Below are 27220 nucleotides of genomic sequence, written 5' to 3' on the forward strand. Positions count from 1 at the left end.
ACTATTCACACTCACCAGGCATGGGATCAATCTTTGTGCTACCAGCAGAAAGCTGCTGTATGAGCATGATGGAGAAGCCAAGGAACCTCAAAAGTCTATCAAACGAAATGGTTTTAGTTCATAGTTTACAACAGTTTGATGCAGAAATCTCTGGGTGAAACTCTATCACTTATGCTACACACTGGGTATTACTTTGTCTAATGATCCTCTGACTCAAAATTTATGGACTAGTCTCCACAGCACACAAATAGAATTAGAACAGCATGGTGCAAAGGTCCCCCACAGATAATCAATGAAGCCTGAATGCAACATAATGTATTTGTGGGACAGCTTTAACTTATGTTGCTGATGTAACATATCCAGAAACTTCAGCACTATGGAGAACAAGTGGAAAGCAAGTCTTAACATCACTTCTTTCTCCTTTTCTAATTTCTCTTTAGCTTGCTGCATGGAAAATTAGCACAGAAAGTGATGAAGCTGCATCTGTCAGCTTTATATTGGTGAAACTTGTCTCATAATCAAGATGCATTATATCGTTACAATTATTCCATGAAAATATGATGTAAAGATTTCTCATAATCAATGCTGTGAAAAAGGAAAACTGGATGTTTTGGTTTTGTCAAAAACTCTATCAGTCTCCAACACAAGTATAAGACCTCTTCTGAAATTTTCCCAGACTACTTGTATACAATTTGTGTAATTCAGATACATAAAGGCCTTGCAAACGTTCCTCTGCTCATGTGGTCCCTTGGGAAGCAGTGTTATTTTGATTACTGGAGTACTGAAGGATATCAAAGTATTCCAGGAATAAGGAAAGGAAAAATATGAAAAATAGTTTATAGCTTTGCATGCACACTTCAACAAAGGTAGATAGAATTCACTAAGATGAAAGATTGTTATTAAAATTGTCAAGTGCACTTAAGGGAAAACAAAACACATGGAGTAAAGGCTGACAGCAAACTTCCACTTAGCCTGCTACGTGGATAACATAATCCTTGATGAGGCACCATATCTGTGCAAAAATTAGAATCACAGAATGTTTGTGACTCAAAAAGGCCTTTAAAGATTATGTAGGCCAATGCTCCTGCCAGGGGCAGGAAAGACTGCCCTGGCAGTTTTAGATTCTCAAAACTCCATCCAACCTGAACTCGAACGCTTCCAGGGGTAGGGCATCCACAACTTCTCTGTTCCAGCTGTTCTCAGCATTGTCACCACAATTTCTTCCTTACATCCAATCTAAATCTAGAGCTTTAAGTTTAAAACTGTTGCCCCTTATTGACTGCTACAGGAGGCCCTGGTAAAAAAAAAAAAAAAAAAAAAACCAAAAAAAAACCAAAAAAAACACACCAACAACAATTCTCTTCTAAGGCCCTTTTAATTATTGAAATGCTGTAATAATTTCTCCCTGGATTCTCTTTTGTCCGAGCTTTTGAGCCTGATTCCTGTTTTATGTGTCTACCATCCTCCTCAGCTGCAAACCATTCTCTCTTCTCTTAGTCAGTCCTAGGTAGAGGTTGTTCTTCCTTCTGCCCATACCAATCTCCTTCTCAAAATTCCTGCATTCCATCTCCTGTTGTTCTTGGCTCTGCACTAGATGTATTCTCATTTCCTACCTTCTATCTCATCAGTTTTCCTTATCAGTTCTTTGCCTAGGCATCACCTTAAGATGATGAGACAGCCTCACTTTCTGTTCTGATGTCTAGACTTGACCTGACACTATTTCAGATATTTCAGTACTCTATAAAGCCTACTGTTAAGCATACACCTACTACTGTGGGTTTTTTTGAAATTATGACACTGGCACAGATTTGTTAAGTGAAGGATTAAATTCATACCTGTGAGCAAAAACAAAAACAAACAAAAAAGTACTTTTCTGGCTAATCCTTGCTGAAGCACACAAGTTAATCAAGAAAACAACACTAGAATGTTTTTAACATGAGCAAGCAAGGTAGGGCAAATGCCTTCATTTAGTGCTGTAAAGGCAAAAATCTTTCAGATTCTTCCACAGAACAGATTTCTAGAACTGTAGGACTCCATGAAAACATGGAAAGCTCAGAATATTGAGAGGGTTTACACATACAATGTCACAGTAAGAAAAACAGTTATTCCTTCTTTTTATATCATTTTCCCATGATTTGTCTTAGTAAAAGCTTTCAAATTAAGTTTCAAAACTGCAGTTGATGCTATGACGAGACCTAAAAATTATCTTTATGCAGTACCATGTCAGAAACATGAATATTTGACCTTCCCTTACCAATACATAGATGTTCTGCTAGTAAAAAGGGAGTACTCAAAAACAAGACACAACTACAGTACTTAGAGGAACATTGTGTCTGTTAATACTATACTTACATCCTGGAATAGCTTTTGTTCTGTCTTGCAGCCTTATATCAAAACAACCACCTATGTAACTCTGCAATTCCTCCTCTACCCATAGTCATTAAGGAGATGTTGAAACAGGTAAAAAATAATTTACCTTTGTATGGCTCTGATTTCTGAGCACTAAGGTCAATTTCATCTTCCATTTCTTCCCAAACTTTCAGATTGTCTTCTATTTAGTCTAAGAGTTCCCAAAATGCCTTTAAACATCATCTTGCTATGACATGGATGGATATTACATTCTTAGCAGCTAAACTGGCCAGATGGACCAAATCATTAAAGCCTATAAAACCAAGCAAACCAAACCAAACCAACAACAAAAAAACCCTACACTGCCCCAAAAAACGCAAACCGACCAAAAAAAGAACACACCCAAACCCCTTCCCCTTTACTTCAACTGAAAGTGTTCAGTTCACAGTTGCTGTACAAGAATGCTTACACAAGAATGATTTTAGACTATACTGAGCTTTCTGAACCAGCTTAAGTAGGGAGGTGCCTCCTTATTTGATGTTCTTTGAGTTTATTTATGCTCTATGCACAATTTCCACCATGAAGACATCTCTGATGCACAGTAGTTGTTCTTAAATCTTTTCATCAGACTGGTAGAAAGACCTGCTTCAGAACTGCGAGAGCAAGCCCATTTTATCTCGGCCAAACAAGTCTGTGATGACAGATGCTTCCACTCAAAGGTGGAGAGCTCATAGAAGAATGTCTGAGAACTCAGGGCATGTGATCTCTGCAAGGGACCAGAGCCATCTGCCTGCTGTTGAAAACAGTCATTCCCACAGTCCAAATGCTGACAGACAGCTTCATAAACATGCAATTTTCTACAAGCACTGTGGACTTCAGGCATTCCTAGTGCCAGGAGACCACTTGATTTTGTCTATACATCCCTGAACTGTATCAATGAATTAGTACCTACCAGTCAGCCTAAATTTAGGCCAGATGCTCTTTCATTTTTTCCAACAAGAGGTGAAATGCATCTTTCTACAGATCTCATTGCTAAAGATAATCCTTAGCTTGAGTGAGGGAAGAGGTTTGCATCAATGACAATCGTACCATGTGATCAGATTATTCTGGTACTTGCACCAGATGGATTACTTTCTCTGTTCTACACCACACAATGTCATGAATAACAGCCAGGTTATCCATCTTTTATACCTAGCACTACAAATATGAGCCAAGTCTAGCAGTCTTAATGCTTACTAGTTGCTAAAAAGCAATAAACAGTTTCTTCCACAGCCCTTTTCATTCTGACTCACAGGAAAAACAAGACTCAAATAAATTTTTAAAAAAATTAAAACACTGACTTACTAACCAAAGTGGGAAAAATGTCTTGTTATGGCACTGTAATACCAGGAAAAAAAATTCAAAGACTCTTTGTTATTAGCATACTGGTTACCCATGAAATAACCAGAACATTTCTGCATTTCTCTAAAAATAGAGTTTTCAATACATTTTTCACACCTGATCATTTGATTTTGACATGAAGAGTTGTAATATCCTAGAATCCAAAGCATACATTTTTCCTAGTTTATAAGTCATCATTTCTGCAAATTTCTACCATTACCATGAAGCCTGGACATATATCTTCTGAATGCAGCCTATATCTGTGCAGCTGGAACAATTTGGCTAAAATTATCTCTCCAGCAAGTGTGAAAAGGCATACTGTGACAATCACCGTGTGCAGTTAACCCTGTCCTGCAAGTGTCTTTTAATCCATCTCATGGCCAGATTTTTGCCATTGGAACTCTCTGTATTCCTCAATGTGACAAATATTAGTCACTGTCTAACCCCAGGAGTTGGATGAAATTAAAGCTAGGATCAATTGCTACACCTGGTTTTTATGTTGCTTTTAATTTTCGTAGGATCTGTGGCTTAGAAAAGATAGGCCAATACTGCCTCTTAGTGGAACAACAGCTGACTCAAAAGGTGAAGTGAATGCCGGTCTGTGGAAATGGGACTGGAAGCTTCCAGTGCCACACAGACCCTCAGCTGGCAGCCATCAGAACTGCAGGGGGCTAAATGAAACTCTTCCAGCCATGAATGCTTAGTAGTAATGATGATAGTAAGATAATAATAATAATAATAATAATAATAATAATAATAATAGTAGTAGTAGTAGTAGTAGTAAAAAGTACTTCTGTGCTTTGGCAAACCTTTTTACCTCCTTGGAGAGAAGGACGATTCAGCAGAATGCTGGTATGACTTGCTGGGCAAAACAATCTCTTGTATGTGTGAGAACTCGGAACCTACATGGAGAACCATTTGGAAGAAGAAAACAATTAACAGATACCTCACAGCATTAGTGGAAATGGTTCCAGGCGAGAATAAAAAGGACCAGAATGTCTTAAATCACCTAAGTATCACCAAGTCAAAAGTCTGCTTTAGATTCCAGGAGTGTTGGAGCTGTGTACTGCCATCTATTCCCTAGCTCAGTATGTTCTAGAACATTAACAAAACATTAACTAAACGAAGTACAAATGGGAATCCGTTAGCCATCTAACAGAATTAAAGTGGTACATTATGTTGAAGAATACTTAATTAACACGGTAAAAATTTGCAGGCAGCAAAAGCTCCACTACTGCATTTCTATTTTCAAATTATGAACCATAGACCAAATACAAATGAGAGCTGCCTCAAACAGACACAGTTCAGAATTTGCTGTCATTCCTGAGCTATATAATCCTTCTGGGGATAATACCTTGAGATATTCTTTGAATAGTTAAAAATGTATAGCTATCATTAGAGCCAGACTTGACATGCTCTTCATGAAATAGCTCTTTCTAACGACAAAATTAGTTGCTTCTCTGTTTCTAAAATTTTAATTACAATGGAATAAATTTCACTGAAGAAAATTAAGAAATTATGTGACAACATATCAATATGCATTTGATTATGAAGCCTGTTTCCTTCTAGTCTTACTTGCACTGCAACCATTTTCTTTCCTACAAAACAAATGTGGAAGCATTCCTCATAAACAGACATGGCCATTTGAGTTTGTATGCTTTTGGCTGGGTTAGAGTTAAATTTCTTCACAGCAATTTGCATGCTGCTATGATTTCTGCTGAAAACAGCCTTGACAACATAGCAGTGTTTGTTATTGCTGGACAGCACTTACACAGCACCAGGGCCACTTTTGCATCTCTCACCACCCCACCAGTGCTTAGGCTGGGAGTGCACAAGAAGCTGGGAAGGCACACAGCCAGAACAGCTGACCCTAACTGACCAAAGGGATGTTCCCTTTGATCCTAACTGACCAAAGGGATGTTCCCCACATCATGTGGCATCATGCTTTGCAATAAAAGCTAGAGGAAAAAGGAAGGAAGGGCAGGGTGGTATATTTGGAGTTATGGCACTTGTCTTCCCAAGCAATTGTGAGACGTGATGGAGTCTTGCTCTCCTGGAAATGGCTAAACCTGCCAGCTGTCAGGAAGCAGAGAATGCATTCTTTCTTTTGCATTGCTTGCAGGTGCAGATTCTGCTTTACCTAGTAAACTATCTTTATCTCAAGGCAAGAGCTTTTTCACTTTTATTCTTCCAATTCTCTCACCTGTCCTACTGCAGAGGAGTGCACGAGTGGTTGTGTGGTGCTGAGGCTGCCCATGGGAATGAAACCACAACAGAGCTAGAGCATTCAGCTGAACACATCTCCTCTCTCTGACCACTGCATTTTTTCTTATAACTGAATTTCTGCTTGGATTAGGTCTCTTCAAGCAATTTATTAAAAAATAGATTTCTGCATGAATTTGGGTATTACATGTGTACTTTAATATAAAAAAGCAGCATGAAATTTTGAAACTGGTATTCACTGCCTTATTCATAAACAGCCTCACAAAGAAGGAGCTTGCCTCTTGTGCAGTATAATATTAAATCAGAGGGTGGAAAAGAGAGAGTGGCACAATGAATGTGAGCAGAATAATTTGGAAACATTACAGGGTCTTTTTATGCATGTTTACCAAATTTCTGTATAAATAAGTAATACAATTGGAGTGCTGAGTAATTTCAGGAGATTAGTGATAAATGGGCACAAGTTGATTATTCAAGATAAAGCTGAGGGTCATTATCCTCAGCTGGTCATTAATCCCCATGAAATGACTGGTATTGAGATAGTAATTACTACCATAATGAAAATAGGGTAAAAAAAGCAGCATGGCATTATTCTTATGAAGCTGTCAATTTCTAAAGAATTCATGTTTCTCTCATCACCCAATCAAGTTGCTTGAATTATTTTTAACTCTTTACACAGTTCATTTGTCCAACTACAATTTTCATGTCATCACCTCACTTAAGGTTTAGTTTCCCATCTTCTTGGTATTTTAGAAGGCCACAGCCAGGGACAACAGTGATGGGAGAAAAAGACAATGCATAGAAATTCTCCCAAACCAGAAAATAAATGCAACATATTTTCAGAATTTTCTCTATAAAGTGTGTTCCACAGTGAGGTAGAAGACTGCATTACTATGTTATCTAGCTAATTATTCTGCATTTAACCATGCTTTTAGCCATTGTACTCATCCCAGTTCTTTGTTCTAAACCAAGATTCACCCTGTCACCTTACAATGTATGTAATGGATAATGTCAATGTCAACTTGGTCAGAAAATGTGAGGAGATTTGGCCCTAAAATGAAAAGCACCTTAAAACATTTGTAAGTTCTCAAATCAAGTTTGTGGTATTTTGATGTACCTTCTAAGGACTTTTGAGCCCTTGAAGTTCTTTTCCTTCTCATTTCTACTAGACAAGCTAGAACTATATTATGAGCTGAAGGCAAGGCAATTTGTTTCCTGCTAGAAGCACTGTCATTCTGTTTCCACTGGGAAAGACCCACACATGCTGCACCATTACAACTTAGAAAATTCAAAACCCAGTCTAAACTAAAAACTTTTAACATAACGTAAGTTTAAAAATAGTATTGCCCTATATGTTGCTAAAGCAAGTAAGATACAGATATTCATTACTCTAAGTACCTTTTCCTAAAGCTCCTCTGTGAACATTTTTCTAAGAAGGGGATTGCAGGATGGCTTGAGGTTCTGCTAGAAAATTTGCAGTTGCTTCTGAAATGTCTCAGTGTATGTAAAAGAGAAGAAGTACAGCCAGGCTGAAATCAGCTTTAGGCAAGAATGGCTGACGGGGTGTTGCTGTGAGGGCTGCAAACCAATTACTGTGTGATGGAATAAAACCAGGTAATGGTGGACACTGATAAGTGACTTGCAGTGCAGCTCAGGAAACTGATTTGTTCTTCTAGCTTGCTCATGTTGTTTGAAGAGTTTGAGGTGAAACCTAATGATCCTGTCTGCTAACCAAATGAATCATTCAATACTGGACAGCTATCAAAACTGGACTCTGGCTTTTTGGACAGAGTGTGAGTAGCAAAAAATAAAAATTGCTCAAGTTCTGAAGGCTCTGAATGGCACTGAGCAGAACACACTTCAGAAAATACAGCAATATAGAAATATAGACATGTTTTTGACAGCCAAGGCTAAATCCTGGTCTGTCAGTTTTCAGGAGGAAAGAATGTAAGTTATTTGGGAGTAGAACCTTGTCTGGGAAACAATTAACATAATAGTGACAAGGGAACCAAACATAATTATGCATCACAGCAAATAATAGTGTTCAAACTGGGTTTGCATGGACAGGTTTTGGTAGTGGAGAGCTACAGGAGCGGCTTCTGTGAGAAGCTGCCAGAAGCCTCCCCCAGGTCTGACAGAGCCAATGCCCACTGGCTCCAGCACTGCTTCTGGCCAAAGCTGAGCCTATCAGAGATGGTGATAATTCCTCTGTAATAACAGATTCAAAAGGGAAAAAAGTTATTGTTCAGATTTAGTTGTGCTCAGAGAAGAGAAGGGTGAGAGGAATGTGAGAACAACAACTCTGCAGACACCAAGGTCAGTGGAGAAGGACGGGCAGGAGCTGCTCTACATCAGGGCTGAGATTCTCCTTCAGCCCATGGTGAGACAGCTGTGGAGGTCCATGGAGCAGCCCTGGGAGGTCCATGGGAGTGCAGAGATCCCCCTGCAGCCCATGCAGGAGACCCAGACTGGAGAGGTGAATGCCTGAGAGAAGGCTGTGAGCCCATAGAGGCCTATGCTGTAACAGGCTCCTGGCAGGGATCTGCACACCCATGGAGAAAGAACCCACACTGAAGCAGGTTTCCTGGAAGGACTTGTGATGCTGTGGGGGACTCACACTGGAACAGGCTATTATTGAAGGACTATGCCCCCTGGAAAAGTGACCCATCTTGAGGCAGTTCATGAAGAACTCATGGGAAGCACTTAGGCTGGAGGAGTTTGTGGAGAACTGTCTCCTGTGGGAGCAACCCCACAGTGGAGAAGGGGAAGGACTCCTCTCCTTGGAACAACCTGTGATGAACAGACTGTAACCCCCATTCCCTGTCTCTCTGCACCCCTTTTGGGGAGCAGGTAAAGCCAGGAAGGAGAGAGGGGAGTGGGGAGATTTTTAAGATTTGTTTTGCTTCTCATTATCCTGCTCTGATTCTGATCAGTAATAAATTCAGCTAATATCCCCAAGTCGAGTCTGTTCTGCCTGTGACAGGAATTGGTGAGTGATGTCTCTCCCTGTCCTTATCTCAATTCATGAACCTTCTGTTATATTTTCTCTCCTCCAACCATTTGTGGAGAGGAGTGATAGAGCAGCTGTGGTGGGTACCTGGCATTCAGCCACGGTCAATCCACCACAAAAAACATACTGAACAAACAAGTTGCTGGTGACAGACCAACAACAGGGTTGCAGTACAACTGTCTTGTACCTGCCAGCTAAAGCCAGGACATGCTGTAGTGACACACATGCAATGGAGTCAGGCAAAGTCTGCTATAGCAGTTTTGTGCATGCCATTAACAAATCTAAGCAATTAAAAAACCCCAACAAAATCTAGACAACATACATCTTCGCCTCTAAGGAGATTCACACCTGTGAGATTTCACTCCATTCCTCCAAAATTCACTCCAAAATCAATTTTGTCTTTGCTACAAAACCCACGAAGAAAACACAGATCAGCACTGACTGTGGGTAACATACTCGAAGTGCTGCTAAAGAAATTGTGTGGCTCAGGGAAAACAAAATGTGCTTTCCAATTTTGCTGTGCTTCTGTGAAAATCAAAGACATAGCACATCAACCAATGTGATTAAGGATGAATATCCCTGGCCTTCTCCAGAGCTTACATATGTGTTGAAATGTACTGCTCACTCTTTCACCCATTTCCTGCTGCAGGATCAAGAAGAATTCCTTATACTATGCTTTCATCCCATGCAGCTATGAAGGACAACTTTTTATGCCTCCCTTAAAAAAACATTTTTAAAGATTTAGAATCTTAAGTTAGTTTTCTGCAGAACAGCTACCCTCTAAGGAATTCCAGCAGAGCAGAGAAAAAGTTCTGAATAAATCAGGAAAAAAAGACAGTTAATTATTTCACCACTGTTAATCCCGTGTGCATTTCTGTGGCACTCATATGTTGAAAGTATCACCATATGTGCCTGCAACCTTGAAGTGTGCTCTACATTTCAGCAGTTACATTCACAGTAATAGGACACAAGGGAATAAAATGAAGTTGTGCTAATGGAAGTTCAGACTGGCCATGAGGAAAAGGTTCCTCACTGGAACTGTCTCCCCAGGCAAGAGATCACAGCACCCAGCCTGTCCGAGTTCAAGGAGTATCTGGATGAAGCTCTTGGTCATATGGCTTAGTGTTAGAAAGTCCTGTGAGGAGCAGGGAGTTGGACTCAATCCTTACATGTCCATTCAAAATGAGACACATTATCATTCTGATTTCCTGTAATAGACACCTTATGTCTCTAGTAGTTCTTGTTAAAAAAAAATACTGAAGTCCATATTCAGCATATTCACCGCCTTTGTTACAGTTAATTAGACACTTTTTACTAGTCTGTGAGATAAATGCCTATAAAACTACAACACATTTGTATATTTATAACAGGACTTGGCAGACCTTGATGTCTTTTTCTTCTCTTTTTTTTTTTTTCCCATAAGTTGTGCAATGCTTTTTCTAAGCATCAAATTCTGGGAGATTTTCATGAGGACAAAAATTTTAAAATACTTGAAAACATTCATGAAGAAGTTTGTTAGACCTCATGGGTGAAAAAGTAATCTGTAAACATAATTCAAGCACACCCTGAAGGTTTAAAGATTGAACTGTTATTTTATTTTGGGAGTGTTGAATCATGATTTTCAATACTTTGAGCTGGCAGCTGAAATATCAGTTTAATGAGTAGCCTATAGACTACCATCAGAAATTTTTTGAGTTTGAATCATACCAAAAACCTTGCAAAGATAAAAAATATCTGAAAAGTATGCTGAGGCACCAGGAACCATTCTTAAAATTTCTTAATACTTATAACAGGCAGGGCAAGGGGCTGAGAGGGTTTATCTTTGTTTATTTGTTTGTTTTAGAAAAACCTAACTGCAGTCTCTCAGACTTTAAAAAGGTGATTAATGTAAAGAAAAGAAAGACTTACTTAATTGAAGCAGTTAATGTTTCTTTTGCATGAAAGAATATTTGAGATTACAAATAATAGGATATCAGGTGAAAAACATGAAAAATTATATAGTTAATTTTCTCTCTTGTGTCAAAATTTTCTTGCAGGAAAAGATATACCATCTTGAGGACAAAGCATTTGCCTAGTTTCAAGGACCACCACATTTGTTTTCATCCCCTGCACTTTCGTGCTAGTAAACACTTATACTGGCTTTTGCACTGTACTCTAATATTTTGCTAAAGATATCAGCTTTGTCCTTTAAATCCTGTAATGGCAGTGTGTTAAAATAAAATATTCTTCTATGTAATTAACCTTTTGTTTAAATGTGAGTTTATGTGGGAAAAAATGTGAGGAAATTGCTGCCACACTTGTACGACTCTTTCATCTGAATGAAGAAAACAGATGTGGTCAAAAAAAGCTGCTTATATTAGCTAACATATCCCACACACATTTCTTCCAGTCCATGCATCCATGTATTATAATAAACCATATATTGCACCAAGTTTAAAGTGAACTGCAGTCACATAAACAGGAAGATGATACATTTGGGTTTAGCACTTCATAATTAACATTTCTTTTTAAATTGACTAGACTGACCTGTAAGAAGAGAAACTGTAATAACCACTTTCCTCTAGAGCCTCTTCAATTAGAGTGTACAACACAAAAGAACTTAATTTCAATGAATTATACTCATTAAGAGTAATAAATGAATAGGTAAATATACAGCTTACCTGCAACTGCTCATATGTCATCCCTTCTGCCATGCCAGAAGTGCCAAGAATGCCTTCAAGTAAAAGGCAAATAATGTTATACTACTGAATTTGGAATCTGTGCTCCCTTATCAGTTTCTTAGCAATTCCACTTCAAACACAAAGACAAGCCAGAAGCTTCATGATCAGTAACTCCCACTGAGCATAATGACCCCCTGAAAAGGTGGGGTCATTTTATGGCATGATATGAACATTTGGTGCACATGCACTATGGAAATATTCTAACCAATGAAAAATAATTTAAAGACTTAATGTAACAGAACTCAAAAATGCAACCTTCATATTTTTTCCCACTTACAGAGGAAATTTACAGTGGAAAGGGCACACATCCAGCAGCAATTTGTGAGGACAAAAGTATTGTCTGCAGGTTAAGAGATTCAAAAATTACAGATAATGAGCATATCAACAAATTGCATTATCATCTCCAGGAACAAAATAATGCTCATATTTAAAGAGATTGTTAGGAACTCGTTTCCTACTCCAATGTCACCCTTGACACCTAGTATTAATTCTGGTTTTTGCAATAAGCTGTGGAACAGATACGCTATTTTCAACACAAAGACCATCAAAATTAAAGTTTTTCACTCTTATTTCTGGTGCCACAGATTTTAATGTTACTGTATTTGCTAGTCCATGGATTGCAACAGTTTTTTCTGTATTTAGAAGAATGTAATTGGGACAATTACCAAAATACATGCAGCACATTTCCCTTATGTCTACTGCACAAAAAACAACGTGATGTAAAACGTCTCTGAACCAGGAATTGTAGTTCCCCACCCTGGGTGACACCACAGCTGGCAGGTTTGATTTTACATGGTGTGTATGATTTGTCTAGCTGAGTATCACTAGTCAAAGTAGAATTGACACATATATAGATATATTTTCTAAAGTATACATATATATATATATATACATATATATATACACATATACACACACACACACACACATATATATATATATATGCATGTGTGCATTTTTCCTTCCTCAAGTTTGTATGGTTTGATCTATGTAATTAAATCACCCAATTACGACTGTTTCAAACATGACAAAAGAACAACATAAGGGTTTAAACATAGTTGATTTAAAAGTCATACACAAGGACAGTTAAGTCCTTAAGATGATATTTTCAGTTACAAACATTTCTATTAACTTTTATGGATGAATCATGAACTATTTGTATCTGTGATATTTCTTTATAATTTCAAAGTGTACTCTCTTCAATCAGTAGAAAGTTCCAGCAGTGCTGAGCTGGGTATCTTACCAGGAATTGAACAAAACAAAACCCAACCAACCAAGAACTCCAAACCAAAAACCAATAAGTCCCCTTGAAAATCAGTATGGTCAACATAACTTCATTGTCTTTAAAGACTGATCTTAGAGTAGCAATTCCTTCTGCTTTGATACCATACATTTTATTAGAAAAATATACATTGATACTATACATTTTATTAGAAAAATATATGCCACTACCAAAGATTGTGATGCTTCGCTTACCTTTTCTATCATCTGGCAGCAGCATATTTCCACCTGAAGAAAGACGTACCCCATGCCAATCTGTTATGAAGATATTGGGTTCAATCAATTCAGCAGCATCTAGGGAAAAAGAAAAGAGACCAAACAAATAAAGACACCTGAAAAGCTCCTCCTTCTCATTTGCCAAAACTTCAGACTTCTGGGAGACAGTTGACACTTATGTTTCCCAGTGCAATCAGAAGTCAAAAGGAATTTCAGTTCTTTTGAGATTAATGAAAAAGTGGTGAACATGATTACGAACATTCTACCTTTTTCTCTCCAGAAACACTGAACATTGCAAGCTGCACTTAGTATAAAACACTGAATTTTTCAGATTATCTGAAAAAATGTCACAAACTATACATTTGTGTGAAGATAAAAAGGAAAGTGTGTTCTCTTGAACCTATGAGAGAAGCAGCTTAGGACTCTGGTTTTTAAAATTGTGGCTTCAAGCGAAATTTTTAGCTGATATTCAAGTGGCATAATTCCCATTAGAGGAATTCCAGCACTTTTGAAATCTGAAAGTCAGTTCAGCTGCTTGATTATATGAGCAATGATACTGACATTAAACTTAAAGCATCTAGTTTTGAAAATATCTACAGGTAACTAGGTAACAACCCTAACAGGACCACCTTTGTGAATGGGAGAGAAATCTCAGTTACGCATTTCTGCAACATGATAACTTTTACAGTTAAGAAACAGAAGAATCTCTGTTGTTGGAAGACCTTTACCCCACCACAGATTTATGGAGGAATCTTTTTGTCTGTAATTCTTATTAGGTTTTCTAACTTGATGTAGTTAAAACACCATTATTTTAAAATTTTATTTCCAGAAATTGTAAGAGTTCAACATCATTCTTTGCTCTATTTAGGTTGTTCCCATTACCTCCAAATGATCTTTCCTTCAAGGTAGAATGCCCAGAATTGTATTCAATGTTTCAAGCATTTTCAATTTACTACCATTTACTTTCTAAATAAAGTATTTATTTCTTTTTCTACAGGTTAAAGTCCAATAGTTTTGAAGCTAACACAATTTTACAGTTGATAATATTTACAAATAATTTCCTTTATTTCTGAACACCTGAAAATTAAGTTAATTTTATAATAAACACTTCCTTTTTCTTACCATATTTTTGGGCATTTGTTTCTGAAAACATCAACTCAATACACAATGAGCAGGTATTTCTTAGATTTAATTTTATGGCTGAAATTCTGGAATATTTAATACAAATTCCAACTTAACAGGACAGCATGAAACAGATAGCTCAGAAAGAACCATCCTTAGAAGCATCTAATGTACTACAAATGTGCCACCTTCCAGGAAGTTTTAGCCTCAGGTTAATTATTACAAAAGCAAAGGAAGGACCCAGAATTTGGGATGAGTCTGTCACACAGCAAACAATTACATAGAAGATTCCATAATTCAGTGGAAGTAGGTGATAATCAAATTAAGTTACAGAGGGAGAACTATGTGAATGATAATAAGTCACCTTAGTCATCAAATTTTAGGTACAGTAATAAAACTAATAACTACTTTATCATCAATTCATAAATGAAACATCTTAGCTTCAGTATCCCACAGTACACAGATGCCAGGGAAGTAAAGTTCAAATCCTTTGCTGATTGCAGTCCTCTCAGGAGATTGTGAAGGAACATTTAGAAATTCTGATATTAGTCATTAGATCTTTCTCTGTTGGAAAGCATCCAGCATGTCACTGGAAAACAAGCAAGAATGCTTTTTCATTCTTACAAATCTGCAGTACTTTTAAATTGATGACACTAAAATGTTGCTGACACACTGTGCAACAGCAGGACAAGGTATGTTATATTTAAGGTACTCTGGGACACTGCTCTCTTAAGATTAATGATTTAAGTAGGAATACAGTCCAAAATAAGAAAAATATTAAGGAACTATTAACAAATCAAATCAAGCGGAGCTTGTATAACTTAAGAGCTTATATAATCTCTAGTTATGTTACCCTTCCTCTTGTCTTTTTGAGCTCTGATGAGATGAAATCTGGGTTTGTGTCTTAGGAGTTAGCAGGTCCTTACCATTTACAGAAAGAGTTCTAATGACAAGATACAAACCTGAAACCATCCTGCGAAAATTTCTTACTTAAGGAGACTCCATATTTTCCAAATATAGGATAGCTGGAGAATATTTAAAATATTTCCTTTTGAAAATGGATTCTTACACTTACATTTTTCTGATACTGATATCAATAGCATGACTGAATGGAAAGAGAGACAATCTTGAACACAAGTAGTAAATGGTGTACCACACCTTTTTGATTTCTGATTCCAGTTTACAAGGATTGCTCTTCTGACTGAAAAGGGACTTCTTGAATCTCTCAACAATACTCCTTTCCAAGTTGCATTGCAAAGCTGGAGGAAGCTACATGAGACAAAGAAATGCACTTTCACCATTCAGTTACACCTGCCATGAAAAGGACCCATTCAGAAGTGCCATTACTGAGAAATGTAGCTACCCTGAAAAAAGAAACATCGTTATCTAATGACATGGTGATAAACAACAGTGTAAGACTTGATTTAGTGACATATTAGAATAAGGCTCCTTTGTTTGCCCATTCTGTTAGGCTTAGCTTACCATGAACTCAGTTCCTCTAGTCTTGAAGGTAACCATCTTTATTAGCCTAACACTGGTAATACCAGATTTGCCTCCCTGATCAAAGTGACAGTATTTGGGACATTTTTCTACAGATGAAGCACATAGAACATTGCCTTAGATTTCATGTTGGCTATAATGAATCTCTCTATCTGAAATTAATGAAGAAACTTAGACCTTCCTTGAATGTGTATAGAATGGCTTCAATGGCCTCTTTAATGTCCTCAAGGGTCTTCATACAATTCAGAACACCCCTTTTGCTCTAAGCTTCCTGAGGGGGGTAATTTACCTTTCACTTGTTTATGAAGCATAACTAGTTTTATATACTTTTTCTTCCTGTATCCTTTTCGTTGAAAAAGAACACATCTTTCACCTATATTTAGAAAAACAACAAAAACCCAAACAAAACCCCCACAAATAATGTACTTAAAGTCTTCAATAAAGACTTTAAAATATTTTTTCCTTTAAAATAATTTTTATGTTCCAACAGCAAATGTACAGTTTTAGCTGTTGGTAACTGCAATGACATCAACCCAGTCTGACAACAATTCTATGGTACATTACTACCCTTTTGAATTTATCTTCTCTGTTGCTTCTGCATAGTTGAAAAACTATGATTTTCTCCCATTTCGTACAAACTTTATAATAATTTCGTTGATGTGAATTCATGAAGTACCACTCAACTGAATTCAGGAAGCTTTTTGACTACTTAGGGAGGGGTTGACCCCTAATGATTCACATTCAAACCCTGCCATAGGAGACATTATAGAGACATTTATCCCACTGGAACAAATTATTGCTCTTAGACAGCAATAAATCCAGAATGGTTTTATTGGCCTCACAGGAGCCCTGATTTGCTCTAATAAACCAGGGATCAATGTCACATGCTAAGCACAAAAGACTTCTCCAGACAGCTGCTGGCATGCAGAGATTTTTTTTTTCTCACAGACAGACACTACTCTTTTCTCATGCAGATAAGGCCTTATACATTTGCTTTAAGTCAGAAGTTGAATGTTCCTTAGCCTATGAGAGAGTAAAATAAATGATGCCCTAGGAAAGGCTGACAACGTATTCTATGGATTACATACCACTGCAGTGTATAGTTAACGTACCATGGGGATAATGGGATATTCTGAAGCAGAAATGGTAAAGAACAAGTCCAGTGCTTGAGAAAGTTGGAGTTGCCTCAGGCACTAGTGTTCAATTTTAGCTTTTGTTTTAATCAAATCAGTTGTCAGATCAGTAAAAAAAAAAAAAAAAAAAAAAAAAAAAAAAAAAAAGCCAAGGATTTATATAATGCTTTTTAAAAAGCTTTCTCTTACATTGTTTTCCAGAGATCACTCTGATTCTTGTTCCCATGGAAACAGGGAAGGCTGCTGGCAGGCAAGAACTAACAGGCAAGAACTCCTCCTTGCAAACTTCAGTTTAGAACTGTCAACTGGAATATGTAACAGTTTGAGAAAACAGCTGTGTATTATAAAAAATACTCGACCTCAGATTTGTAAAAACATAAACAAGTGCAAGGGAGGCATGTGGAACATAGTAAACGAGTACAGGTATGGATTTTGGTGTCTCTGAAATCAGAGAAAAGCTGGTGCTACTGCTTCAGTGGTCAAATCTGAGCCAGTTTTTGAGCTGCTGTTAGTTCTCAGTTCTCGAGTATCCACATTACAATAACACATACTAATTAGTAAGCCACTTGAGAAAACCTCCTTCAACAGAAAGGATAGGATAGAACTAATGAGCACCTTGACATGCTCCTAAAATACCATGTAAAAACTGAACTGCCTCATTTCTCCTGATAGGAGAAGAATATAATTTCCAATTGTCTTAAATAATGTTTGTTTCTTTTGTCTCTGATAATTTAGTTCTTGTATTACCTGTTTTGATAAGCTTGACAATGAAAAGGAAAGAAAAAAGAAAACAAAAGGGACACATATAAAGCACACCCAAGTTCAGTTATGATATTCTGTTCTAAACAAAACCAAACAAATTTGGCTGATAAATCTCAAAAGCCCTGAGGTGATAAACATCATGTCCCAAATGTAAACTTCATTTTGGAAAATAAAAAGCTGTTTCTCTAATAATAGCAAATGTTTCAAATAGGTGCATGGTAGCCATCCTTCCGCAGAATAAAGAGGTTCCAGTCACATTTTTATGTGAGAATTCAAGGCAGATTTTGTATCAGCTCTGCTCCATTTTTGTTTTGGAATCAAAATGAAATAACTTCAACTCTCACTATGAAGTTGGACTTAATTTTAAAATAAGTCTTAAATTTGAAAAATATCTGACATTTCAAAAAGTTAACATATTCAGGATTTCATCTATTGCACTAAAACTCCCAAGAGAACATTACTATGTACTGATAATTAAAATACAACTTAAAATTATCAAAACTATTACCACAGAAGAAAGCATTTCATTAACTCTCCATGTCAGTATATGATATTGTCACCTTAATTAGTCATATTGCTGGTATGACAGAATGTTGTAAAAATACTTTACTGTACAATCCATTTTTCTGAGGTGAGCTACAGCTTTTTTTTATATGACTCAATTATTGCCATCCTCCACATAGTAATATTCGAAGTTAGTTTTTATTTTAATGATATATTTTTAAAGCATCCTGCCATCTGCAAAAATGTCAAGTTCTGTTGTTTTTAAAGAACAGTAACTAAATTAGCAGCACTTTGCAGTAACATCATTTTGACAACAGCAAATGACTAAAAAGTACAGAATGTCAAAAGCAACAGTAATGCATACTTTAGTGCTGAAGATAATTTTGTGCAGAATCTGCTGAACAGGATCACTGATCTGATGCACCTTTCCTTGTGATACAGCGATTCCTGCCAATGCTGTAGATGGCAAGAGAAAAATCAGGAGGGCAGCTCATTTTGTTGCCTTAGCACATTAATAGAATAGAATGTTTAAAACTCGCAGCTGTAAATACCAAGTTGAAATGTTTGACTTGTTTTTCCAATAATTCTGGGAACAAAAAAAGGATAATCTAAAATGTTAAAAATTTAGACAATATAAGTGACTATGTGTTTCAAAAGAAAATCCCTTTCTCTGAATCACTAAATTACTCCATGACAGAAGCAGTATTAATGTACCTCAACAATTGTTAAAATTTTGTCATACTTATTGAAAAGGATAAATATATGAGAAACATAATTTTCTTAACTGATTTTTTTTACATAGACTAACAAAACATATTTTTTCATATATTTTGATGTTATTGAATTTATTTTCATTCTACCCTAAGCATTATAATAATATGTCTGATGTGGACTATTTCAATGAGGTAAATCTATTGTTCAGGATTTTTTATCCTGTATATTGAAGTCATACACATTGTTAGGCTCGGAGATTAAATAAAAGTTTATCAGCAGGCTTTCACTATAAAACACTTAGTGGATCACAGAAGAACATTCGTTCACAAAATAATCTTTCCACGTTGACCATTAGACTTGAGAGCTAAGCAAAGAGCTTTGTTCAAAGTATTGAACTTCAGCCAGCAGCCCTGTACCTCTCCTAAATACAATTTTCTCTAAATCACACTTCAGAGACTAATTTAGATATTCTAACATTTACTCTCACAGAAACACCCTGAGGATCATCAAGTCTGATGTATAAATTTACAACGACAGAAAATGTTCTTTTTTTTTTTTTTTTTTTTTCCCAATGTGATCTTATGTCCAGATTAAAAATTCTACTGAGAGGGTGACGAAATCCAAATACCAACATTAACTAGTCCACAAAAGAACTACTACTACTTTTTTACTGATTAATTTCTGTGCTGGCTACTTCAATAAGAAGAAAGATAGTCACAAATATTAGTGTCTAAAGACCATCCAGATCTGAACTATGCTCTCACAGAAATAAAGCAATACAGATAAACATCCTTCTCTACCACAGGGAGACACATTTCTAGTAGGCCCAGGAAGACAACATCATTGATATTTATGAGGATTTTTGTTGCACTGACTTTTGGCAAATGTCTTGAGAAAGCCAAGTGAAATTCAGTGTGACATATTTTTCCTAGGTCTTCTCTTAATAATCAGTAAGACAAAAAAAAACTTTGCGTTTCCTCTGAGTCACTTAAAGAAGAATGTAAGTTGGTTCTGCTCAAGGTGACAGTGGAAGCCATGCTATAATAATCTAAAAATATATGCCACCCAAAGAACAATTCTGATTTAGGTTTTTTTTTGCCTAATTTTCACCTCTCTACCAACTGTTTCAATTCTGTTATAATCAAGGCCCAAAAGAATCCAGTGTGGTCTTGCCATTATTGCCTTAAAATCTTCAGTTATGTTAAGGACACTCATAAAACCTTCACTGCTTTGACATGTTCCCTTTTTCACTGCTCTCTCTTCTGTGGTATTTGTCTCCTCTTTTCCTGTCAATGGCTTGTATTATAAACCAAAAGTAAATAAGTCAGGGCCTTTTCTTTTGTAGGTCTTAAATTATTTTTTTTCTGAATAGGAATATGTTTAGAATGATAACAGCAAACAGCAAAGACCAAGAAGGACATCATTTAGGTTTCTCTGTTAGTCAGCTTAAGGAGCTCTTTCTCTTTTCTAGGATGACAGCAACAATTTGACTTAAAAATCTACGAGTACCAGATTTAATGTCTATTTGTAGCACCTGTGTGCTTCAAAGACTTTAGGAGTTCCCATGAAGTCCACACACTGGACCACTCCAAGTTCCTTGTTTGTTTGTTTTGTTTTTTGGGGTTTTTTTTAATACAGAAGCATTTTTTGGAAGATGAGGGTACATGTGTGAATAGGCTGCTGAAGACTTGACCAAAGCTTTTTAAGACTTTTATCCAAAAGGAAAACATCACTGACAAAAGATAATGGATTCACTCAATTTACTCACAGAACTGAAAATATCAACAAAGGCTAAAGTATTTTTCTGTAGCTCATTATAGCACACAGACATTATGTTTAAACTGAATTGTTATTACAGAGCACCCTTTAGAAAACAGCACTGAAACTACAGAAGGTTGACATCAAATTTGGATTTGTACTGCATAATTAAAATTCTTAATACAGTTTTTACATTAAAAGCTGTAAAATAGAACTTAGTACAGACAACAAGCACTTTTTTGTGAAGATCAATATCCTAACTGATCAAAATAATTTTATTTCAAATATTATTTAACTCAGACAATATGCATTCTGAAATCACATCTTAGCAACTTACAGGGTGTGAAGCTTCTTGGTAAAAGTACTTCAAATGGAAAATTTGTTTCATCAATCATGATGCATAAATACATGATAATTTACAAGAGCTGTATGAAATATTCATTTTACAGAAGAATTTCCCATTTCATTCTGCAGAAGTTTAGCTGGGATAATGACAATTAATATGAGATCTTACTGATTCACTGTTGGAATTCATACTCTTAAGAAGTACCTTAATGATACTTCAGATAAGATATTTGTATGTAAAATGTAATTATCTCTTTTTCTAACATTTAAAAATACAATTATAAATAAAACCATGATGATTCACATTGCAAAGAGCTGCAACTGGTAGACTATGAAACTGCCATCTCATCATGAAGAAACACTTGATTTTCTTAGTGTGGGGCCTGTGGGTGAGTGAAGGTACTCTTAAAAGCAAATCAATAGGCAATAAAGAGGAAGAAATAAAAGAGGAAACATTCTATATGCAATGGGAGAATAATGTAATAATGTTCAAAAACTTGAAAATCATTAGATTTAATGTAAGTTAAAGTTTGAATTTTTTGTGAGCACAAGATTACCTGATCGCAGTCTTTATCCAGAACTGTCAACATAATCTATCATTTTTTAAAAAAAAGAAACAAGTTTTAATTGTGTTTGGCATCACTGATTGTACAGAAAATAGCAGTATTCCTTGATTCCTTCTCATGTTTCACCTAAAGGAAATCTGTCCAAATTCACTAGTTTACAACTGTCCATTTCTAAAAACTGGTTTACTCTGCATGCCCAAAATAGAATGACTTCTACTAAATAAAAATTTCTTTCCTTGGTCAGTACTAGTAAAATGGGGAAAAAATTGGTATTCCATCACCAGGAAGGCAATACTTCAAAGTCAGAAATACAGGTCTGCATGTATCAATGCTATATCCTTCTCTAAACTCTAGACAAATACTTTCCCAGCCTGCAGATCTCACTATCTAAGATAAGCAATAACAAAAGGGCACAGATACCAGGAAACTGAAAGAACAAGCATGATGTCCTGATGGATGGCAGCCACAATAGCCCAAATTTTTATCTATTTTTGTAGCAGTAGGGAAAACCACTGTTTCAAGGAGTAGTTACAAATCAAGACAAGGAAACAGTTTTGCAGATGATAATGTGAGGGGCAGAGATTTGTATAGTAATGAGTTTCTACAATGAGAAAGAAAATGCTTTCTTCAACGCTCAAGCATGGGGAGGCTGCAACAGGACTGCAGAACATGTAAGGTTAGGAAGAGATAAATAACAGACTGGATGGGTGTTATGCTAAGCACCATTCTGAAAGCAAAAATAAAATATTGCACTTGACTCAAACAGGGTCTTTTGCAAACACAGCAAAAGAATCAATGCAATCATTACAAATACTTACCTTGCTAAGTCAAAGGTAAAATGAAAAAAATGTTTGGGAGACAGATGCTGCCAGGAGTGATTTTGAGAGTTTTTTCCCAGATATGGAAGAAAAGCAGAAATGAAGAAACAATTGACAGCATTTCTGCATAAGGGTGGTGCCAAAGTGATCAGAAAAATAATGGTCGGGAATGTGTTTGATATATTACTGAAGACACAGAAGAAAAAGGAAGATCCTTAGAAGTCGGATGACATGACTTATTCTGCTTCTGTCTGTTTGTTTCCTTTTTGAAGAAATGAGGCCTCCAAAATGCAAGAAATGGGTGTTTATGCTTATACAGAAAATCCAAAGGATTTCAAAGAGACAAGGTACTACTCTAGACTACTACAGCATACTCTAAACTATCAAATACACAAGCACCATTTTCTATGGAAAAGCATCTGCTTAAAAATATAAAACCAGAATTTGGCTAATAAACTGATGTCAGTTTAAGTTTCAGTAGCATGGTCCACTGTTAAAACTATTTATCATGTAAAGCTTTTGTGCGCATACACCCTCTAACATATCCTCAAGCAGAATTGGGGTCCTAGGCTGAGGTAAAATAAAGTCAAAGGTAACCAAGGACATGTTTCACAAGGAACTTGAGGAACTGTTCCACTGTGAAACAACCAGCTGGAACTGATAGCAACAATGATCAATTATATTTAAATCAAATTACACCTACCTTATCTGAGGCTGTCTTTCAGAAACACTGAAACTTTGTTCAATTATACCTGAAACAAACACATAAATATTATTTTCTGTTTAAAAGAAATGTACAACATGTATGTTAATATCTTCTATTCCCAGACATGTTGTCAAAACAACTTTTAAAAAACAGCATTAAAAAAGCTCCAAACCTCCACCTATCAAGTTGCTGTTTGATGTATCAAAAAATTGCTTGCATCATAACAAAAATCTCAGCCTGACAAGTATTTTAATAAATTATATCAGAAAATTGTTACAGAAAGTAACAACACAGGCTGACTAGATGTTCACAGAATATGCATCAGGATTTGCATTAAATTGTTACAGGTACTGCTACCGCTATAGCCACAACATTGTCTCTAGTCTGGATATGGAGATAGAATATTTGCCCATGTTCTTAGAGGTTCACCAGATATTTACTGCCACCATTCCATTTGGTGGCTATCTATATGCAATAACACATGCAATACCTTCCTTTTAAAATAATCCTACTGAAGTCAAGGCCTTGAAGACAGCAGTATGACCAGTTATTGGGCCAACATCTTATCAGCAATAAAACTGAATGTAAACATTGAAATCATTTATTGCATACTGCCAAAAAATGTGTAGAAGGAAAGCTAATGTTTGATGACATCTATTATTCATGCACTTGGAAAGCATTGTCTTAAAGCAAATATTAGTCTTAAGCATTTGTCTTAAATCATTCCTGTAAAACTATTCTTTTGATGGTAATTTGGATGGTAATTTGAGACCACCCTGGTATCTCATTTTGATTGAGTGTATGTTTAATGAAAAGATAATTCTGCTAACTGAAAATCTGAGTAGCAAGATTAGGATACTCTTACAATTTTCACATACAATTAATGTATTTTAATACAAGGCCTGCATCTTTGTCTACATGAGATTTTTCTCCCACACTAGTAACATCATAAACGTTATCTCTAAACAAGAACAAAGGCATCTAATCACTCAAACGCAGATAAGAAAAAAAAAGATTTTATGTCAAACTTAAACTTGCTTTCCCGTTGTTGGTCTTGTTACAGCAGTTATATTAGTTCTTGAGCAACTGCAGAGCAAAAATATTTTTGAGAGTCTTAGATCTTTTCGTGTTCAAACATACTTTTGTGTTGTACTCTGAAATATTTTTACTACTTTTCTGAGATCCTCTAAATTTTAAAAAAAATCTGAGGGAAGCTTTCATCTGTCAAACTGAATTCACTTTAAAACCAAAAGAAATTATACATCTTTAGGCCAAATCTGTCTCCCTGAAAAGGAGACACAGAAACAGAGAGAGAATGAAAGAGAAAGAAACAAGAAAGAAACAATATTTTAATCTTTGCTGATACTTTGCTTAGCAAAACAGACACCAAAATTTTGTGTTAGCTAGAACAAAAGACTATTTGATAAGAGCAGATAAATTACATAACAGCAAGTAAACTAGGCCCTTGTAGAAGCAAAAGTTCTTCAATTAACTTTGTTAATGAGACAGAAAAATAGAAAAAGAGAGTGCCCACAGCCTAGAAAGTGAAGGAAATGAAAAATGTTATTGTGCCTATTAAAGGACAGATATTTTACCTGCTTAGGACACAGACAAAATAACATAAATACAAAAGTAGAAACTCTGAGTGAATGTGAGTCATGTTGCTTGGGGTAAGGATTTTGAGCTGCAACCTCAGACTCTGTCACAACATATACCATAATGTATTATGTGAATGTATGCAAGAAAATCTGTAACTAAAACCACTTGCCTAGAAAGCTAAGAGTGAACACAGATGTTTGTTAGAATTGTATAAAAAACAATCCCCTTTTAAAGTATCCATCTACAAAACTGGGTTTGAAATATTTCACCCTTTGGCTGTATCAAATAAATGGTCTCTCATCAGGGAAGGGTTCATATCCAAATTTGTTTGATCAGTTTGATGACTCACCACATTTGACTTGCTAATCTGCCATCGTGTGAGTGTATTTACAAGTGCATGATATTTCACACCAAAGAGTCTGTATCACCCCTGACTGTACACAGCAGAGGTGCAATATTTTCTGATTCATATGCTAAAGTTAGGAAAATACTTATTAATGCTAAAAAACAAAATTCCAAAGATGGTGAACATCACTAAACAATAGCAAACACCCTTCAGGCCTATATTTATTGCTTTTTATTATGCTAGAGACCCACTGAGCAGCTAGACCTGAGAGAGGAATCTCATTATGTTACTCACTATGAAAACAGGAAAATAGTTTCCTTAATGACTAAACACAAGGAGACTCAAACATCATTGTGAACTAAAAATCATTGTGACAAACACACTCACATGTGTACCCACACATTCAAGGAACACTAATAACTTTATTCATAATCCCTAGTCTTCTGTGTATGAGTTATGCTAATCATACAAAGCCAGTCAGGGAGTAAGAAACAGCACAGATGTGCAGGCAAGGTGACTCACGTAAGTCATGGAGCACATAGTGTATCCTGGTGTTCAGCTCAGGGTTTCCTGGGCCATATTTCCTTTTACCATGGCTACTCCTTTGACATGGATAGGAAGAGCAAGGCAATATGTTCTGTTCAAATGCCTTGCAAGAGGGTATTTTTCAGTGCAAGACAATCTCAAGGAAAATGAAATACAAAGCTTCCATCTCTTTCCTGTTTTGTGCCCATTTTTGTTAGAATGTGAAAGACACACAAAAGCCAAAGCTTTTAATTCTCATCAGCCTCCTGTTCTGAATAGCTCTATGCAGATTCCTTAAGGACATTTTAAAAAGTATTAAATGAGGCATAAATAATTTCTCTGACTGCTACTTTGGTCTTTAGCAGCTGATGTAATTAGAGCAACTTCTCAGACTCTAACTTCTTAACATGCATCAACACCAGTAAAAATCATGCAAATACATTTTAATATGAAGTTTAGTGTTCTGCTCTTGCAGGCACCTAAACAGGCAATTGCAAGGGAAGAGCTGGTTACGTGATATGAGATCAGAAAAACCTGAGAAGAGAGTAACTTTTGCTTTGGATTTAACTTTCATTTCAATGGTATCTAAAAACCAAAGCCTCTGAAAACCTCTCCAAGTTTGATCAGACTGGCAGGAAAACAGAATTAAAATTTTGCATTAGCAGAGAACTTCAGTACATCTCCTTGAATGAAATGGAAGCAGAGTGGTTTTTTGAATGACAGCTCAATGATCTTTTCAGGAGTAAGGTGAAATTACCTCTATTTATTCAAAAATATTAACTTAGTAAGCTGCCCTTCAAATCACTACACAGGAATGGACAATCCCAGTCGGATTAATTAAGCTGTTTCGCAGAGCAAACAACTACTTTTTTTCTTGCAAGCAGTGATTCCATGAACAGCAACAGAAGTTGACATAAACATACTTCAAATTTAACTCAGGCATCATATAGGAAAACCAGGTCTTGGCTGATGACTTCAACAAAATCCCATTAGCCTGAGGTCTCAAGAGAAGTCTAAATCTTAGACAAATAATGAAAAGCAAGCCTACAAAACACTAAGGTCTCACAAGTTCTTCACAGACAGCCCATTGCTCAAATGATAGATTTCTTGGTGCAATAACAATTTTCAAGAAATTCCCTAAACTCTCTCCTCACAAACTAGAAAACCATATACAGCAGATGTCAGACAATCTTATTCCAAAAACATACCAGACTATCTAGTCATTTTAATAAAGAAGAAATGTCTTCTCAAGTCACCAAATCTATCAAATACAACCAGTCTGAATTTTAAAAAAAGGCTCATCTCTGTGACTACAGAACTTTCAAGATATAAGGTTGCTATCTGCAATGTAGCCCAAATCACAGGCTCCAGAAAACAAATTACATTAGTGAATGGGGGTTTATTTCATAATGTGTTGTTGTTATCCTCAAAAGTAAATAGTTAAATTTAGAGTGAAGTGATAACCTAAATTCATGACCTAAGTGATGAGCCAAATCACTTGCTACATAAAACACACTGAGTTCCTATTTTGAGAGTATCCTAGTTCTAGAAATCCTCAATTATTCAACTGGATACGAGCACTACCTGCACAAAGTCCTGGCACTGTGTAAACCAGTTGCATTTCTCAAAGGAGGATATAGGAGACC

The 27220-nt window shown here is 36.2% G+C and overlaps 1 protein-coding gene across 1 annotated transcript in view; it reads right to left on the minus strand.

Annotated features, from left to right (window-relative positions):
• Positions 1–11219: 11219 nt before the first annotated feature.
• The window catches only part of NEK10 (NIMA related kinase 10), an 84697-nt gene continuing 68696 nt past the window's right edge, over positions 11220–27220 (minus strand). The window contains 9 exon segments of the mRNA XM_074536924.1: positions 11220–11273; positions 11620–11672; positions 13156–13254; positions 15387–15567; positions 18562–18653; positions 21572–21594; positions 22304–22307; positions 22339–22349; positions 23102–23150. Coding sequence (XP_074393025.1) covers positions 11220–11273; positions 11620–11672; positions 13156–13254; positions 15387–15567; positions 18562–18653; positions 21572–21594; positions 22304–22307; positions 22339–22349; positions 23102–23150 — 566 coding nt within the window.

Source organism: Zonotrichia albicollis, chromosome 1 (genome assembly GCF_047830755.1).
Source record: "Zonotrichia albicollis isolate bZonAlb1 chromosome 1, bZonAlb1.hap1, whole genome shotgun sequence".
Lineage (NCBI taxonomy): Eukaryota > Metazoa > Chordata > Aves > Passeriformes > Passerellidae > Zonotrichia > Zonotrichia albicollis.